The sequence below is a fragment of the Sturnus vulgaris genome, chromosome Z (assembly GCF_052056855.1).
Source record: "Sturnus vulgaris isolate bStuVul1 chromosome Z, bStuVul1.hap1, whole genome shotgun sequence".
In the NCBI taxonomy this organism is placed as follows: Eukaryota; Metazoa; Chordata; class Aves; order Passeriformes; family Sturnidae; genus Sturnus; species Sturnus vulgaris.
In genome coordinates this window covers 54045271-54064341 of record NC_142283.1, presented here as the reverse complement: position 1 = coordinate 54064341, position 19071 = coordinate 54045271, and the positions used below count along the sequence as shown (strand labels likewise).

The 19071-nt window shown below is 33.9% G+C and overlaps 1 protein-coding gene across 2 annotated transcripts in view; it reads right to left on the bottom strand.

The window, feature by feature from the left end:
* RFX3 (regulatory factor X3) overlaps window positions 1-19071 on the bottom strand; it is a 106419-nt gene that overhangs the window by 23430 nt on the left and 63918 nt on the right. Inside the window, exons 4-6 of one of the 2 annotated variants that reach the window (XM_088157217.1) lie at window positions 15709-15967; window positions 4523-4597; window positions 293-474 (exon numbers count right to left, since the gene is read on the bottom strand). In XM_088157217.1, the coding sequence (XP_088013343.1) occupies window positions 293-474; window positions 4523-4597; window positions 15709-15967 (516 nt within the window). The remainder of the gene's footprint in view (window positions 1-292; window positions 475-4522; window positions 4598-15708; window positions 15968-19071) is intronic. The other variant, XM_014880239.2, reaches the window with a different exon arrangement.

Below are 19071 nucleotides of genomic sequence, written 5' to 3'. Positions count from 1 at the left end.
AACAGTATTCTTAGTGATTTCCAAATGGTAAGTTATGTTTTATTTGTAATGATAAAAATCTGAAGCGTAGTTAACAAAATATAAACACATAAACTGTCAAAAGCAAAAGAAATAAAACCATAATAGCATCTTGATAAAACATAAAACTGTTCAACATGAAGAAACACAACTGATAGAAAAACACTAATATTTTAATGCAGATCTTACGTATTTTTTGACTAGCAGACAAGTTTCTTATTCATAATTATTACCTTTATTTTTTATTATAATTCATGATTTCAATTGCACAAACCTAGTTCCAAGTCTTCTGGTCCGTAGTCCCATGAAAATTGACCGTATGAGTTTTCCAAATGAAGCAGCATTGACTGGATCCAACTTGTGCTCCTGACAGTGTCGTAAGTAATGGTTGTAAAGGGTACTTCTTGGAAGGCTCACTCCTTCTGCAGTTTCATAGTTGTCTAAAAGCCATTGAAGCTATATTACATACAAAACAGAAAAAAAATCCCTATTATATACTTTATTAAAAACACTGCAGCCATACAGCATTAACTTCTGACAGTTGGAACCACCCTTCAGGTCTACCAAAAATTACTTCCTTCCTCAGAGTGACTTTAAATGTTAGTTAAACAATAATGTTTTAATATCTTCAGAATTACCAGGAAATAGCAGAACTCATTGCACTTGTGACCTCAGGAAAGTGTCCTTTTCTTAAAATATTTTTAATTCAATACCACACATCAGTACATGATAAAGGTATCTATGATTTGGAGACAAATTGTTAGTACAAAGAAATAAAGTAATCATGAATGTAATACACATAAATTGCAGAAAACAAACTCCTTGGACACCATAGGTAATGTATTTGTAAACCTGGAATATGATACTGTTTCTCTTTGTCTGTTATTAAAAAACATTAAGATACACATAAGAAAAAAGCTACTGCATAAAAGTCAAAGAGCTACCTAGGTAACATTGAAAATAACTGGTACATCTATGAATAATTAGGGATACAAACCCTATCAGCTGTAGCCTGCTTGCCTTTGACTTCCAAATGGAACAGAATGAGTTTCTTGGAAAAACAGTAATCTTTTCATGTAATTGTGGTAGATTGTTAGAAACATGCAAGAAGAGACTCCATGTAACATCACTGCATGTTCTAAGTACAGCATACTCATTAAATACCTCTAGCTGTTGCTAATACCCAAAAAAGTTAAAAGGACAATTCAATAGATATAATATTAAAGGAAAATGACAAAATATATCAAAACCAATAGAGTCTGAGAATATATTAAATTTCATTGGTTTACTTTTTGGTGAGTCAATATTTTCCTTATTTTTCCCAGTAGTGGATCCCTAGAATTTTCTAAGCTCTAGAAAAATACAGAAAGAAGATGCAAATGTTTTTCAAACATAAAATTTTTAGCTTGGCTTGCAGGCAATTTTGCACTTCAAATAAAGAAAATTAAGAAATACAGTTAATCATCTTATCATATCATCGTTTTATATGTACCAACATTCAGAAGGTCTTCCAAACTGAGCACCTGTCATTTCGAAATAAAGCTGAAGAAAAGGTATAATTGTAAACATTTGAGTTTTGTGTGAAAGCATTAAACTTATTTCACTGGTGATCTGACATAAGCCCGTCTTGGCTTACAAATTAAAGGTAATTATAATTTTCAACAGTTGCAATCTATCCATATTGAAAATCCGTTATTATCCGTTATCTCTATTTTTATTAACACATTTATATAACAATTGTTATATATTGTTACATATACAATTGAATCAGAACCATACAGAACATGAAGTACTTCTGCTTTCTCCAAGGGGAAAAACTCTGTCAATCCCAAAAGACTGACAAACAAAAAATAATTATTTTGTAATTAAGTTCTGTATGTAGCATTAAAGATATTTTCCTCCAGATGGTTTCTAATCTATTATTAATCACTTCGAGTGCACTTCATTAATTATATGAATTTCTAACAGATGTTATTTCAAACATAACTTGCATTATTCAACACACAAAAAACCCCAAATCAAAAGTTAAGTGCAATATAAGAATCTTTGCTTTTGGAATGAGTTACTTAGAAGCAAGGGCTTGAAATCCTTACTTGATAGATTATAGCCTGGAAGAAAAAGTGCAGTTAACTCATGATTTTAAGAGAAAATTGAATCATTAAACATTATTTTAAACAACTTTTTAAAAAACCCAAACATTTTTCTACCAAGCTGAAATACAATTTTAAACTTGTTCAGGTTTATAAATTTATAACTGTCCTGGCTTATAAATTTGTAGTACTGACCATAATGCATTGTTAAGATGGAGAAAGGTAGGAAATATTTACAGAGCCAGACCTGTTCAATTGAGTGTGACTTCAATTAAGCTGCAAAGTTTACAAAACACTCAACTATCAATTAGTTGAGTAAGTTGATCCCATGCAGAAATACATCAAGAAACAAAAGAAAAGAGAGGAGAAATTTTAAGGACAAACTCCTTAAAATGAGAATTCATGTATTTAAGAAAAAAAATCCTACAAAACCTCATTGAGGTATCAAAGGGTGAAAATTTAAATCCCAAATATTCCCAGAAATTAATTTATCATCTACAAAGTGTATGTTAATTAAAAACACAATTTAGAATTCTATTTTAAAATCTGTTAAGCCAATTATTTTAATCAATGCCAAACCAAACCAAAGGAGTCAAATTCAATAAAAGTTTAGAAAAAGTGTACATCTACACTTAAACTTCCCTTACACAGTCCTTGAGTTTAAAGACAATAAACACTGCTTTAAAAACAGGCAAAAGATCCTGTAGGCTTAATCTAGATTTTAAATTTCTTTCAAAACTACCAAACTCAGGAAAGACTTATTGACACTAAAATATGTACAAGGGTTGTTTTAAATTTTTCTTTCCCCACAGAGTCAAAGATATATCCCTATCACAATACTTTTCACAATGAGTTCACAGTCAATAAATACCATGATAAGACCGTGATTTTCTGTGCAAATCTTGTTATTAGGAAAATACTGTGAATAGTGCCTAGAATTAGGAAAGAGTGAAACAGTTTACTGAGGCACTGCAGTTTATCTTCTAATCTTTCTTGGATTTATACAAAGACTATGGACTTCCTAACAGGTTTAAGCAGAAACTTAAATAGTTCTAGTGTTTTAAGTCTTTCCAGAGAGTTCTAAAACATTGCCCAAAAAGTTATGGTCTGTTAAAAATGACATCTAAACAATGATTTTCATATTATCAGTCTAATAATATAGATTATTGTTTAAATATTAGTAATTTTGATACTGTCTTATCTTCAAAATAATTATTTTGTAAGCACACAAGATGGAATCTAAATGTCCTTCTGTATGTAATCTCCTGGAACTTCTTACAATACTGTTTTCCTCTTCCAATTTTAGGTTTAAGAAAAAAGAAAGTTTGCCTAATTTCTCCACAAAACATTCTTAATTTTAACTTCAACAAAACCAGACCCCTACAGGAAAAAAAAAATCCAAAATCCAAACCCAAACCTTTAAAGCATACATTTTAAATTCAATTTCCAAAGGATAGTTTCTACATATACATATTCTACATTTAGACTGTAAACTAAATTTCAATTTCTTCTGTAAAGCAATAAGGGTATTTGAATTTATATAATAAGTAAAGCTGAGAAGGAAAAAAAAAGTAATATGAATACAAATCAATCAACATGGCAAAAATACAAAATTCTAAACCGTAAGTACCAACAGAAAAAAAACATTTCAGAAAGACTAACAGCTTACAAATTAATATTATTTATATAATAAGTTTAAAATTAACTTGGTCTTTTTCCTTTATTTAAAGTTATATATAATGAACTTATTACTATATTTGGAGATCATGTTTTTGTTCAAATATCTTTTAGCTTTGAAAAGTTCTTAACTGTAAGACTTGCAAGGTAAGAACAAAGTAAAAGGCAGATGAATATGACATTTCTGTGTACTTTAAGTTAAGGCACTGCTTTCAATTTTTACCAGGTCATCATAAGGATCCTTAGGGTCCTTAAATAAGTAATTTCAAAATAAACTCTTTAATCAGAATAAATTAAGAAACATCTAGGAATAACCTATACACATTATTTAGTTGTGCTGTTTGTTTCTTCTCTTCCTCTTCACATGCCCCAAAATCAGTACATGGTACACAGTTCTTACATCGTAGACAATTTTATTTACAATGCCAAAATCCACCTAATTTAGAATTAATTGAACCTTAGCTTGATATTTACACTGTAACCCGCAAAACAGTCAAATGTGTTAACTCATCCTAACACAGATGTAGAGCATAGGAAACAGGTAACACTCTGCAATATACCATAAAGACATTTAATCTGACAAAATAAAGCCATGGGAGGTGTAGTAGAAGATTACAAGCAACTAAGATGGGAAGATTAAGAGCAAAAAGTAATAATAAAATAAAACAAACATTTAGAGGCAGGCTAAGCATGCAGAACAAGCAAGAGAGAGTGTATGTGAAGAAGAGACAACTTACATGGCTGTTGAGAAGAGAGCTTCTGTGAGTGGACAGACCATCAGACTTTTGCAGTGTCTCAATCGCCATTTCAATCTGATAATAGATGTCATTAAAAAAAGGACTCAAGATGGGATAGTAAAAAGCCTGATCAGAGAAGTTTTGACAGATTCCTTACAGATCAACAGAAATGCCTGCTTTATTCCTGGCTAGGGCATATATTTTATTAAAAGGCCTCATTGTAGAGTCCCAGTGAACACAAGCCTCCTCAATGAGGTAAGAAGGCCATTTTGCTTGTATGTATACTGTAGGATCACAGCCTCAAAGTTCATTTTACCTTCCAAGCTGCTCAGAATGAGCTCAAAGATGTAGAATTATTGGCGAGCTGCATTGAAATAAAAATAACCCAGATTGAACAAAAATATAATCACTAAAGGAAAAAAAATTAAATAAAAAAAATCTCTGAACGATTTTCAGAAAGGCCTCCATATGTTTTCCCTTCAACTAGACCAGGAAGAAACATGCAGAGCTTGCAATAAGAATTGAATTAGAAACAAAACTTTAACTATTCGGAATCACAGAATCAAATCCCAAACCAAAGTAATTCAATAGGTTTTACACCATTAGCTTCACTGGGACAGGACATCAACCCTTAACTCCTGCCAGCACCCTTTGAAGATCCCCAGCTGTCAAAATAAATTGAAAGTCAGGAGTTACATAGACTGCAGGATCCGGCTTTTGGAAAAGCAGATTTGTTCACAATAATTTTGCTTTTAAAAAGGAAAAGAAAACACAGTATAGCTAAAATACAAAGTAGATTTTTTTCAAATGCAAATGTATGGTTACTCTCACATCCATTTTCTTTCTTTTCCTTTTAAATAACAATGGATATTTTGATTTTGATCAGTTTGGTAACAACATTAAAGAAAAAACCTAAGTGTAATTTATCTGGGGGGCCAGAAGAGCAAAAACCAACAATGAAAATGACAGAGACAATGGAATGCACAGTAAGAAAAGGCACACAATTATTAGCTACAATAAATGGCCAAAATGAAAGCAATGGAACCACCACTTAAACTCTTAAAAAATACTTATAATTATCTCTGTGAACATTTTTAATGAACCCTCTCTATCCTACTTCAAATACCACAGTACTAATTACAGCTTTAGTGACATAATTTATCAATATTGGCTGAATTTATTCTCTGTATAGCTGAAATGAAAAACTGCTGTAGTTGATACTTGAATTACCTGTAAAATTAGTTTATCCTTTTTTTTCCAGGGCAATTGACAAGTATTTTAATATATCAGCTGTGAGGAGTAATTTCTTTTAATTGTGCAATACTAGTTTGCAAGTCTTTAAAAAGGTACATTATTAAATATATACAATAATTATGTAAGAAAACATTCTTGCTTTGCAATAATGTTCTGTCTTTTAACAGTCTGACTTCTTCACTGACTTGCTTCAGTGGAAAATACTACGAGGTCAAAGTATTCAAACACACAGAAAAGATCAAATTTTCAAAGCATGCTGCAAGATAAAACCTACAAGCAGAAAAGATCATCATAAAGTTAGCTTACTATATATTGTAGGGAATTTCCCTTCCTAACAAAATACTACAATCAAACAATTGAGATTGTATAGCCTAAATTTGAATGTTAGGTCACATGTACCACAGTGCTTAAGCCACAGCAGTACTGTGCACTGGGGCTACATCACCTGCTGCTCATTCCCACTACTGCCCTACCCTCATTTTGTTGCTGCAATTTGTGGCCTTTTTTATTCAGAGAACCAATCTGTTAAAATGATTGGAATCTCTAGAAATGTCTCTTGAAAAGTGGCATTACAGATGACACTGACTCCTCACTGCCATATTGATTCCATGGCTTTTGGAGGTCACTGTTGGGCTTTTCATAATTTGCAAGATTTTTGTTGCTGGAGTTCCTTTTAGTAGATTTCATCAGTATAGCTATTGAAGGCAAAGAATCTGTGTTCACTTCTAGTGCATCACATAAGCCAAAAACCACTGTTTACCACTAAAACATGTTAATTACTTCATCAAGCTCAGAAATGGGATCTATATTTAAAATTAATCTCTACCGTATTCTACTAGGACAAGCTTAAAGAGAAATTGTTTTCACTACTAATTATTTTGTTCGCCATTTTTAGATTATATTTTGATAAAATGAGCTTTCACATTTATCTGACAGATGCCTCTTCAATGCCAGAGACCCTTTTTGCACATAGGTTGTAAAATTAATTCTTAACTATTTTTGACCATAAAATATGATTGATTTGAAGACAGACTTTTTAGACACTAAGTGATTCACTTCCCCTTTCTGAAAACTTCTGGCTGCTTCTTGTTTTACTCTATTGATGCTTTGCAGGGCTCAATTCTAGGGCCAGTTCTGTTCATATTTTTATCAATGATCTGGATACAGGAGCTGAATGCACCATTAGTAAGTTTGCTGGTGTTATCAAACTGGAAGGTGCTGTTGACCCTTCTGAGGGACAAGAGCCCTCGCAGAGAGGGGCATGTGGATACAGTGGAGTTCTGGGCAATCACCACTGACACGAAAATGACAAGTCAAAATGCCAGATTCTGCACGTGGGATAGAGAAATGCCAGACACAAGCCTAAACTGGGAGAGGGGCAGCTCTGGGGTTGCAGAGAGGGTTCTGGTGGTGCTGGTTGGCAACAGGCTCTGTGGCAGCCAGCAGTGTGCCCTGGCAGCCAGGAGGGCACCAAAGCCCATCCTGGGTGCACCAAAGCCCATCCTGGGTGCAGCAAACTCTGCATCCCCAGCCTTCCAAAGAGGTGACCAGAGATGGGACAGGGCCTCCCCTCCAGTGCTGGGTGCCAGTCTGGGCTCCACCATTTCAGAACCATTTTCCAGAGATGGGAAAGACCTCGAAGGTGTCTGGAAAAGGACAGGACAGCTGGTGGAAGGACTGAATACCATGGCCTGTGAGGGGCTCCTAAGGGCTTTGGGCTTGTCTAGCTGGGAGAAAAGAAGGCTGAGGGGCAACCTCCTTGCTCTCTACAGCTTCCTGAGGAGGGGAAGTGGAGAGGGAGGTGCTGATCTCTTCTCCCTGGGATCCAGTGATAGGATGTGTGGGAATGGCTCAAAGCTGTGCCAGGGGAGGTTCACACTCACCATTAGGAAGCATTTCTCTATAGAGTGGGTGGTCAAGCCTGATGATCCTCTGAGCCTGTCAGTGTGAGAAGGGCATTTGGACAGAGCCCTTCACAACCTGCTTTACCCTTGGGTCAGCTCTGAAGTGAAGCAGTTGGGCTAAATTATTCCTATAGGTCCCCACAGCTGAAATATTTTATCTTCTGCTCCTTTATTCCTAGGTTTTGGGTTTTCAAGAGGCTCTATGTGACACAGAGTACCATGTGTATAGGAAATAGAAGCTACTTGAGTAAAAAGTTCCTTAAGGGAAGGATCTGTTCCTTCAAGCCTTTAAATTCTAAGTTATGGCCAGGGACTTTTATTTAGGCTCTAGAAAAACTGAACATTATGTCTCTATTCAAACAGCACTTAAGCACAACACAGAATAACTACACAGGTAATACAGTGCATATTATTATGATATTTTGTAGAATGATGAAAGCAATTTTAACACTTAAAATTATATTCTGCATTAATACAAATGGAAGACTGATACTCTCCCATTTTTAACAATAAGCAGTGAGAGATTCCAGGCACAACTTTGTACATATTTATCTGATATGTTAAATAGGAAGAACTTCTATTATTTGAATGTGTGCTCAGTCATACATTCCTCCTTTTCTGCTCTTAATAAGACTAAAAGCATTTATTTAAAAGTTCTGATAACTGAAATGTACACTATCACTCCCACTGCAATTCTAACTAAATCATGTTAAATGTTACACTACATGTAGTAACACTAATTAGTTTTTACAGTTACAAACATAGGCAGTCACTGCATTAAGGGCATTATAGATGAGAAAACTAGGATTGTGAATTTCTTTAATTTAATTTGTTTGCCAGCTAAAATACTGCCTGATACTGATACTGACACAATCATTAAGGAATAAGGATATTCTCCTGGGATTAAAAAATTCAGCAGTTTGATCCCAGTATGTGCATCTATGATGTAATCCTTACATGATCTACTGATTTGGAACTTACTGACTGTTTTTGCTAGGTTATATCTTAGTATTCATTAACATGTTACTAGATAAACAAATTACACATGATAGTTTAAGATGCATTAGCACAGACATAGCAAATACCTATCCCAAACCCACTCTGCAAAAAATCTCCCTTCCTCTTTGGAAGAAGAAAAAAATAGTTATTTTCCATATGATTCAACTAACAATTTCCATGATCAATGAACAATTTAACAATTAGTACAAAATGTTTATCATAAATTGCTCTGAGGAGGTAATAAAAAAGAAAACCATGTGCAAAAGCTGTAGTCCTGAGGTTTAGTGAATAATCCGGGTACTCTACAATTTTTTTTTCTTTATCTGTTTGCATTTGCAAATCACCCTGCACCAGCAGCAGGGCAGGCAGGTGAAAGCAGGTGGTGTCTTAGTATTCAAGATATTGTTGCAACATGCTGAAAAAAGATAGCTCTTGTCTCTTTTTCCACAGGCACCTCTCATTCACAATGCCCTTTATTCACTTCCAAAGGTTCACCCTTTTAGGCTTTAAAGGAAGTGAAATTCTAAAGCAGCTATGAACACAATGCTCCATTATGAAGGAATTACTAATTCATCATATGTATACAAGAAAGACTGATTTGGTGGAACAGCTAGCTAAGTCCTGGATATTTGTGGCAATTGTGCCTACCTATATAAGGCAGAACTAATCTGAAAATACAGGATAAATGGACACAGGCCTTTTGAAAATGTGATACTTACACCCTTTTAGGATGCCACAAAGATACATGGTTTATGGTGGCTTTCAGTTCTATTTAGAACAAAGTATTCATGTATGTCATACCATTTTCTGAAACAAGAAACAAGCTTGAAAATGAAATTGTATTGACTATGTGAGGAGAATTCCAAACTAGCCCATACAGCTGGGAGACTAGAATCTAAAAGATTTGCTTTCTTGCCAATAGAAAAAGCTATAGCAACCCCTGCAAACAGATTCTGTAAAATTTTGGTCAAAATACTGAAACAATACTATGAAGACAGATAAAAAGATACTTATTTAAGTCTGTGGAATGAAAGAAATGTAAATATGCAGAAAGAGAAGAAAGAAAAAAAAGTCAAGTAAGTGCAGTACTTTACATAAAGCTGACCTTAAAAGAATGCAAATAAACCTCAGAAACTTAGAAATGTAAGTGCTTTTTTTGTTCCTAAAAACTCCCCTGACTAAATTGTAAATAAAAAAGTTTAATATACATAGCTAATACGGGTCAAAACACCTGCTGCAAATGCACACCACCAGTAATCTGCAGGTACATAAGGCAGGCATCCTGACTAATGAATACAGCATGTTCTCTAGCAATTATAAAAAGAGTCATCTGGGAGAAAAAGCACACCTAGCAGTCACAGACTGGAAAAATAAAAAAAGCTTGGAGTTAAGTCTGATTACCTTTTCATTCCCAAATTTTCAAATGTAATGCTGCCCAGGTCCCAAGGGACCTTGACACACTTGAGGTAGGCTAATGAAATCTCATGAAATTCAATAAAGTGAAGTGCACAGTCCACTTCACTTGGGTCATGGCAATCCCAGGCTACAGGCTGGGGGGAGAGTGTGGGAGCAACCCTATAGAGAAAGGTTTGGGGGTGATGATTAAGAAAAAACTCAACAACAGCCAGCAATGTGCACTCACAGCCCAGAAAGCCAAACACGTCCAGGGCTGTATCCAAAGCAGGGTGAGCAGCAGGCCTGCAGGGAAGATGGACAGGGACTCTTAATATGGGACTGCAGTGACAGGACAAGGAGTCATGGGTACAAACTGAAAAGGGAGAAACAAAGGTTGGATACGAGGAAGAAATTCTTTACTGTGAGGGTGGTGAGACACTGGAACAAGTTGTCCAGAGAGGTTGTGATTTCCCTATCCCTGAGGGTGTTCAAGGCTAGGCAGGATAAGGCCTTGAGCAACCTTCTCTAGAGGGAGGTGTGCCTGCTCATGGCAGAGGGCATTGGACTAGGCGATCTTTAATGTCCCTTCCAACCCCTAACAATCTATGATTCTGTGTTTATCTTCTTTGCTAGAAGTTGACTAATTTACCATCTTTTCCCCAGATCATCCAGTTATTTGTATACCTAATGTCTCTCATATACATCTTTAAACATATTCTAAAGCTTTTTCTCTGTGGTAATTTTCCCCACTTTAGGAAAACAAAACAAAAAAGTTCCATATAAAAATCTTTTGTCAAACTTGTCATAAAGCATGACATAAAATATATACATTCCACCTAACACTGGAAAACACATGTAAATATATAAGTTATTCACACCAGGGAACCAAAATAGAGAAACTAAAAAGAAAATTAAATTCAGATTACTATTAAAATCAAATTTGAAAACAGTTATGGCATGACAGCCTTAGATAGAGAGATTGGCCATATTAGGACAAATGTCTATTTAATCAAAAACAAAGAAAACCTTTAGAAAGATCATGCATCTATGCCATTGAAAACCAGACTGTTTTGAGAACATCATGGCAAGTGTCCTGGCATCCAGTTTATTATGCATTTTCAAACAAAAAGAATTAACACAAATTCTTCCTGTGGATTGAGAGATAACTATTTTTGACATGTTATGATTAAAAAATTTGGTTTCTTAAAATCTGTTAAAATCAGAAACTGGAATATTACATTGGAATAGACCAAGTTTCCAACAACTCGGTATTTTGATAAACAAATACCAGAATAAACATTAAATTGGCAAAACTGGAAACACTATAGTTGCTACAGGGATTTTATGTAAAAAACACACTAAAAGCCAATGAGGCCAGCCTGTACCAGAGAAGAAGCAGGGAGCATAGACAGATGAAGCCAGAACTCAGGGGGCAGTGTGGTATACTTTAGCAGCAATCATTCTCCCTTTCCCCCCACATTCTTTGTCTTGTGAAGATGACATAGTCTCAATGCAAGACTTTACAGTGTAGCAGTAAGGCACTCAAAGGGACAGAGAAATACATAAATTGTTTTGGTGATATTGCTACACTGAAACCTCTGGAAGTGAGGGAGAAGAAACCATGGTTCTCCATAGCTTTGAAGTAGAAACCAAAGCAGGAGATTTAGGCACAAGATCCACCTGATACCTTTTTTTTACAAAAGAAGTCACTGTGCTCCGTTGCAGGAATAATAAATCAATATTTTGCGTTGTATATGATGTTGGACAAAACGATCTAATACTCCTTTTTGCATAGCAGTCTGTGCATCTTTGATTTGATCAGAACTGTTTTATTTTATGCTAAAATGGATTCAGCTACATCAAAACCACCAGAGAAGTTAAGAAATGGAGGAGGAAAAAGCCTTGTACCAGTAAGGAAATTATTAAATAAAATCTCACCTCAAACTTAAATCCAAATTATAACCTTTATGCCCCTATGCAACATTTGCTAGTTTTTCTGAAATAGTTATAATACTTCCACTACAATTGTATTATCAGGATATGGTTATTTACATTGGGCCTTCTTACTTCTTGTTGTTGTTTTCTTTCCAATAATTACAACGTATTTTCAGCAGGCACCATCCTACCTTTAAAGTTAACTTTTGCATGCTGTTTTTACTAGCAGAACTAATAGTTTGTGGTGATACATTATATCCATATTAATTCTGATTTTACTGTCATGCAGATGTGGATTTGCACTGAAATAGGATGAATTTCTGTAGCCGTGTGAGCAGAGACCTCGTGATTGGTGATGACTGCTGAATGACAACTGTAAATTGAGGATCAGTCATAAAACTTGTTAGAAAACAAGTCTAATAGATGGGAGCCTCTCACTGACTAACAAGCATAACAATACATTTATTACTAGAAACGGTATGATTTTTTTAACCTTGTGATATTATGAAATACGGTGATTAGATCACCTTTTTTCATCACAGGAATCCTTAGTTTACATATGGAAAAAAAAGAAGATTATTTTTATTTCATTATTAACACGGCAGTCCAATTTTTTGGAGAGTCCCTTAAATGTAGTGTTTCCTTATTTAATGAGAGCTGTCACTAAACCAAACAGATGACTCTTTCATACAGGTTTCAACATGCAAATTCGTTTCAAATAGATATCCAGCTAGGCAAAATCAGCTCTTATTCATTGCAATCACAATATGTTCTTGACCAATCCACAAACATACTCACATGCAAATGGTAATTTTAAAAAGCTGCTTATCTACTGAGCATCTCATAAGGAAGTTCTTATAATCTGAATGTCTTTCTAGTTTTGTGAAAAAAAACACCTTTCTAGCACATAGAGAAAGTAGTTTCATAGGCCAGCAAGGGATATAATGGGAAGAAGCAGTGAAATCAATGGAAATGAAAAGAGTAAAGAAAAATCTAACAAATGTTCTTCATGCATACCAACATAAACCACTACTGTATATACGTTGGAATAGTTTTGACAGAGCACAAGTCTTGATATTTTGGCGATAAAAGCAGTGCTACTGCGTGCTATAGCTTAATAAGGACAGCCTTCTAGTATGAATGTTTGACAGAAAATGAAAACAAATTGAATATTACAACCAAAATATTAGCTCTTTATTAAAATTCTAAAGCAGAAGTCTGAATTACATTAAACCATAAAGAAAAAAGTGAAAATAAGCTAAAAAGTCTATCTTTTATTGAATTCTGCATAAAACAAATAGCTTACCTACTGAAGAGTAAATTGAATTTTTAATTTAATTCATCTAAAAGTCAGTTAATAAAATTTACCTATTTTATATATTTGACTTTTAACTTGAATCTCGCTTATTTCTTTCTTTCTTTTAATTTAAGCTGGATGATCAGAAAGAGCTAACATCATTCATACAATAATTTGCTTATTACAGAATGTAATGATTTGATCAGTGAGGGTGATGAATGACAAAACAAGTGAAGTCATCAGCTGAGAAGAGTAAACAGAACTAGTACCTCTACGGCAAGATAAAGAGAACTTGTGATGACCACATATATTAATAAATAAATTCTTACTAATTTCTATATCCTTTTTCTCTGTATGAAAATTCTCCAAACTGATTCAAAACTGGGAAGAATTTTCTGCATATTATTCTAGTAAAATAGTCTGGATACAGGTTATTTTGATGGCTGTAATATATTCTCTACACAAGAATAAAAAATGTTATGATGGTAAAGATCAAATGAGGATCACAAGTGAAACAAGCTCTACCTATCTAAAGTGCAATCCAATTAAACTATTATATAGCTCTATTTAACGCAATTTAATTATGCTACCTAGTAAAATTAAAACAGACTTCGTGCTTTCAAGTGAGTAAAAACTGAACCTTTAGTGCTTCAATTAATTCTTGAATGTTTCAGCTGAAACATACCTAGCCTAAAATTATGATCTAAAATCATATTATGTCCCACTTCATACATACTCTAATATATCATTCTTATAGAAAACTATATTATACATTAGAAATAACACCCCAAGTAAAAATTATTTTAGTGCCAAAATACAATTTAATAATTGTTGTTTAACCAGTAGCATTTTTTCCTATTCTCAACAGTGAGTTGATACAGAAGTATAGAATTTATTTTGAAAACCAGGCTATTTTATTGACACATAGAGCAAGAGAAAAAAGCTGCTGAAGTCATGAATTTTAGGTTCTGTCCAATGTGGGCAAATTCTACTTTCAATTTTTGAAAAAAAATATTCAAACCAGTTTTTAATTTTCAAAATATAGTGTGGAGTTCTGACATTCAAAAAATTCTAGGATTTTCAACTTCAAAGTAACTACTACTCTTCATTTGTGTTTACTGGATGCATTTAAGCCTTGCTTGTTTTCACTGTCAGTTAAGCACCTGAAATCTGAACGAGGAATGACACTTTTTTCAGAAGCTCTGTTCTTCTATTAAGTTATGCACAATACAGGCAAATGTTAATATATACTCTTTTTTATAACTCAAGTATAAAATTCTCTGTTGCTGTGAAAGATCCCACTATGTTCAAGTGGGATAGTTATACTATTCATGAATTATGACTCATCACAATTTTTGTTTTCAGGAAATAATACTGCATGGGTTTTTTGGATAAAGTAATAATTTCTTGCATGGTACCAAAAATTGTATTTAACCATAAGATAATCACCTTAAGATTCAAATTGGAGAGAATTTTCAGATCATCTAAATCTAATGCTTTTACATTAGTTCCTAAAAATTAAGTCCCCTAACTTCATTGACTTTTTGAATACTGATGAATCTGTATTATTACTGATGCTTTATCTCCTTTCTGTATTTTTAAACTGCCGCTACCCTATCTTTCACAATTCTCTTCCCTATTACTTCCAAATCTCTATGTGCAGACCAGAATATTCAGAAGAATGAGGTGAAAGTACTCCTTAGGGCAGCAAAGGGTAAGGTCAGTATAAACCCATTTTCCCAACTGAAATATAGGCTGATTGACTAAGCTCCTAGGTAAAGTTCTTCATGCTCATGTTTATGTAACCACAATATTCTATACCACAGTTGTAACAGAATGCATCTTCCCAATAGCACTGTCAGACATTGCCACAATGAGCTTTTAATCTGGAACAGAATTTGGAGATATACCATAGATAAGTAAGAATAAAGTGTTAAAACATATTACCTCGGTATTCTGAACAACTGGAAATTTTTTGAAATAAGGTACCAAAACTATACCAATATCAGGCAAACAAACTGATTAAATGCAGGGAAGTTACAGATACTGATATATCATTTACATTATTTAACATTTACATCAAGCATAGTTACGCTCAGCAACACTGTATTTTTCTTACATTTTCAGAAAAATTATAAACTGTTAAAATTTAACATATGAAATGTAATTATTTTCAAGCTGTCAAGGGAAAGGTACGCCTTCATAATTAAGTTTTCACAGTATTCTTACTCCTGTATCTTATACATACATAGTGCTTTTTTTACAGAAAGTACTATGTAGTCCTTAATCTGACAACATAATATCACAATGCATTCTGTCACAAAAACTGTGTCAGTCTGCAAGAACATCTGAGTGACTAAAAGACTAGTCTCAAAGGTTTTGCATCAGTCTGAAATACTTACTGTCGCTGGGGAGGCCCGTGTTGTATGAGTCACTGTATGACCAGAATTTTCCATTGAATTGCCAATCAGATAGGTTCCTCCTGAGCTGCTAATGAGTTGTCCTCCTGTTACGCCCATCTGAATCCCTCCAGTGCCCACCATGCTATGAGACGAGACCACTGTTGTCACCTGTGCAGAACTTCCTTGAGTATCAAAATAATTTCCCCCAGTGTTTTGACTGTACATCTGGGTTTCTGTGTAAGGATAAGTTGTTGATCGGCTTCAAGAAAAGAAAATAAAAGAAAAGGAAAATGTATTATTTGTATTTCATTTAGCTGAGGGTAATGTTATAACTCTAGAAATTGATTTACAAAAACAAATATCAAATCAAATCAGATTGGTAAACAGTCCCTGTCTCCTCAAAGAATAACAATTAATCAAGTCAAAGCATTAAATAACTAACTCAGTGTCAATGATAAGCCAAGTATCCACTGAACATTACAGAAAAACTGTCAGTCTTACACGAAGAGGAAGAAAGAAAGGAACAAAAAAATTGAAGGCAGGTACATAAAGCTAATACAATTATTAATATATTGCAAATATTAATTATATTTAATTTATAAAGCTTTGCCTGCATCAACTTCGTTTAAAATTTGACAACAGAATTTTAATTTCCAGTTGGATGTTATATGTTTTGCACAACTACAAACAAATTTGCAAAATTACAAACAATTCATACAAATGTCAGCTAACAGAGCCCAATGTTCAAGCAACCTCTGTTGTCTATTGTTTTTAAATTCACTGAAGCTCTTGAATGAAGCTTGAAGATATGAGTCTGCTGGTATTTTGGGAAATGCAGTTATTTTTGCAGGGCAAATTTCAAATCAGACGTGAATTCGTGTAATGATACAAAACTGCATTTAAGGAAAAAAACCAAACATAATTATGATTTGTAAAACTGTCACAAAGATTAAAGAAGTTAAAGGAATGCCACAGCAACATTTTAAAAATAATTATCAAGCAGGAAACATTCACATTAACCAGTTCACCCTAATAAACTACTCAGCTACTGAAACCTTCTATCATATGTTTCATGTTCTTATTTATTTATTTTGAATCATTATTCTTCATGTGTTATAATTTTTTAATTTCTACTTATAATTTTTGAATTTGTATTTGTTCTTGTAAACTAAATTTGATATTTAACTCAACGTATTTCAAAATTATAAAAGAAATAGAACTAATTTTTTCGAAGACTGGATCTTTTTATGTTGACAAGCATGATAACAAGTAAAAATCAGTCAGTTTACCCAATCATTAATTTTCTCATTTAAGCATAAAAATATGTAACATTCCATGTAATCTACAGGCAATATCAATTTATATTGCATGTAACTAAACAAGTTAAAAAAACTCCAACAAACAAACAACAAAATCCCAGACACTTTTGTACAGAAACACAAGAGGTGGATGCTGCAGTCTTGCTTTATGCAGTAAGCTGATTATTAAGACACCTATGCAAGAATCTGAAGTCAGGCTTTTCTTCCCCTTTATCTATACAATATTTATTTTTTATTAATATATAGAAAAAGTCAAGGCAATTTACTGCTATTTTTTTAATTATGAAAACTTATGTAAGATTACTTAATTAGAAAACAACAGACCCAGAAATTATAATTGCTTCTTTACCTTCACAAAAGTATTACTTCTTAATAACCGAGGAACATAATAGTACCTCATCAACAAAATCAGAAATTTTGCTTTATTAACTACGGCTTCAACAGTTTCTCCCTTCCCCTGCACAGACTTCCAGAATCTCCAAAACTTAAGTTTCAAAATCTGAAAAGCCTCGTACTACCTTATTCCTTCTTACTCCTTTTCAAGCTACTTAAACATTTTCCATTTTATTTTGAGTATTTCAAAAGCCCCAGGATCAGCTGCAAAAAACCTTTAAGCTAATCCAAAAGAAATGCCTTGCAGTCTGCTGCAAACAAAGCAAAATAGTTCTTTTAGGGACTAATGCTCAAACAGACACTTAATCTATTAACCCTTCTTTTGGAAGTTAAAAACAGTCGATCTTTTCATTGCACTAATCTATGTATGTATTGAGGTTCTGTGCAGGTCCTGATTAATCTGTTCTCTCAAAGGTATCATCGTGATACTTTGTGATACCGGAAGGGACACTATTTATCTTAAAATCATAGATAAGATCTACTGAGCTGTTAAGGTTCAAAACAAAATCAAGTCCAACCATTAACTGAACACTGCCATCTTCATCCCTAAATCATGTTTCCATGTGCCACATCTAGATTTTTTGTGAACATTTCCAGGAATGGTGGCTCCACCACTTCCCTAAACTGTCTGTTCCACTTCTTGATCACCCTTTGCAAGAAAGAAATTTTTTCTTAATATCTTGGTTCACCTTGAGACGAGCACAACAACCACTAGCAGACACGATGTTGCCTCTATCTTTACATGTGTGAACCATGCTATGCAGCAGAGAAGAAATGTAGGGAAATGTTGTGATATTGGCTCAGGGGAAACAGTTCATGGAAATGATCAACAAGTGACTGACACTGTAGTTTCTCCCAAAAGAGGAAAGAAAAATCTTGGTATCAGCTGTCAGTAAGAGAAGTAATGAAAGGATAAGATCGTTGTTGACAGCAAAAACAGACATGGCTAGAGGAAATACACTGCACAAAAGATGCAAGGAGAAAAAATCTCACTTATAAAAGTGGAATTGAATATTGGAAGCAATGCAAATCCTAGAAAACGCTTCAAATTTCTCCTTCAAAGAAAATGAAGTAGCAGATTTGGTGTGGCATAGGAGACAGAATACTTGTTTGCTTTTACTTTGTTTAGGTATATCTGTACATCATACATATCATCTCTAGACCTCTATATCACACATAGTCTCTAAATAAGGACTGACTGTAACAGAGCACCTATTTCTGCCTACAAGAGCACTCTGTATCAATGTATCAATGGGATACATCAATGGGTCTGACTCAAAAGTAAACACACTCTTCCATTTGGTCCAACAACCAGCAGGCTTTTCTAGAATACCTGATCATTGGAGATGATTTAGCAAACCTTTCACAACAGAGATCAACTGTGTACTTAAAAGTGAAATGAAACTATAATTACATGTAACAATAATTTCAACTTAGCAAACAGACATTTAATTTAACCTAAATTATTCAATCTGGAAATTAAAAATGCAGCTGGATAAGATGATGTTTTAGAAAGCAGTTTTGAAAAATTGTATTTTTAGAAATCAGACTTGAATATTTTAAGGTCATTGCACATGGTAACACTACCCTTTAAAATAAAATTGAAGCAAAGAGGAAAATAACTTCAAATAAGGAAGTGATCTTCTATTTC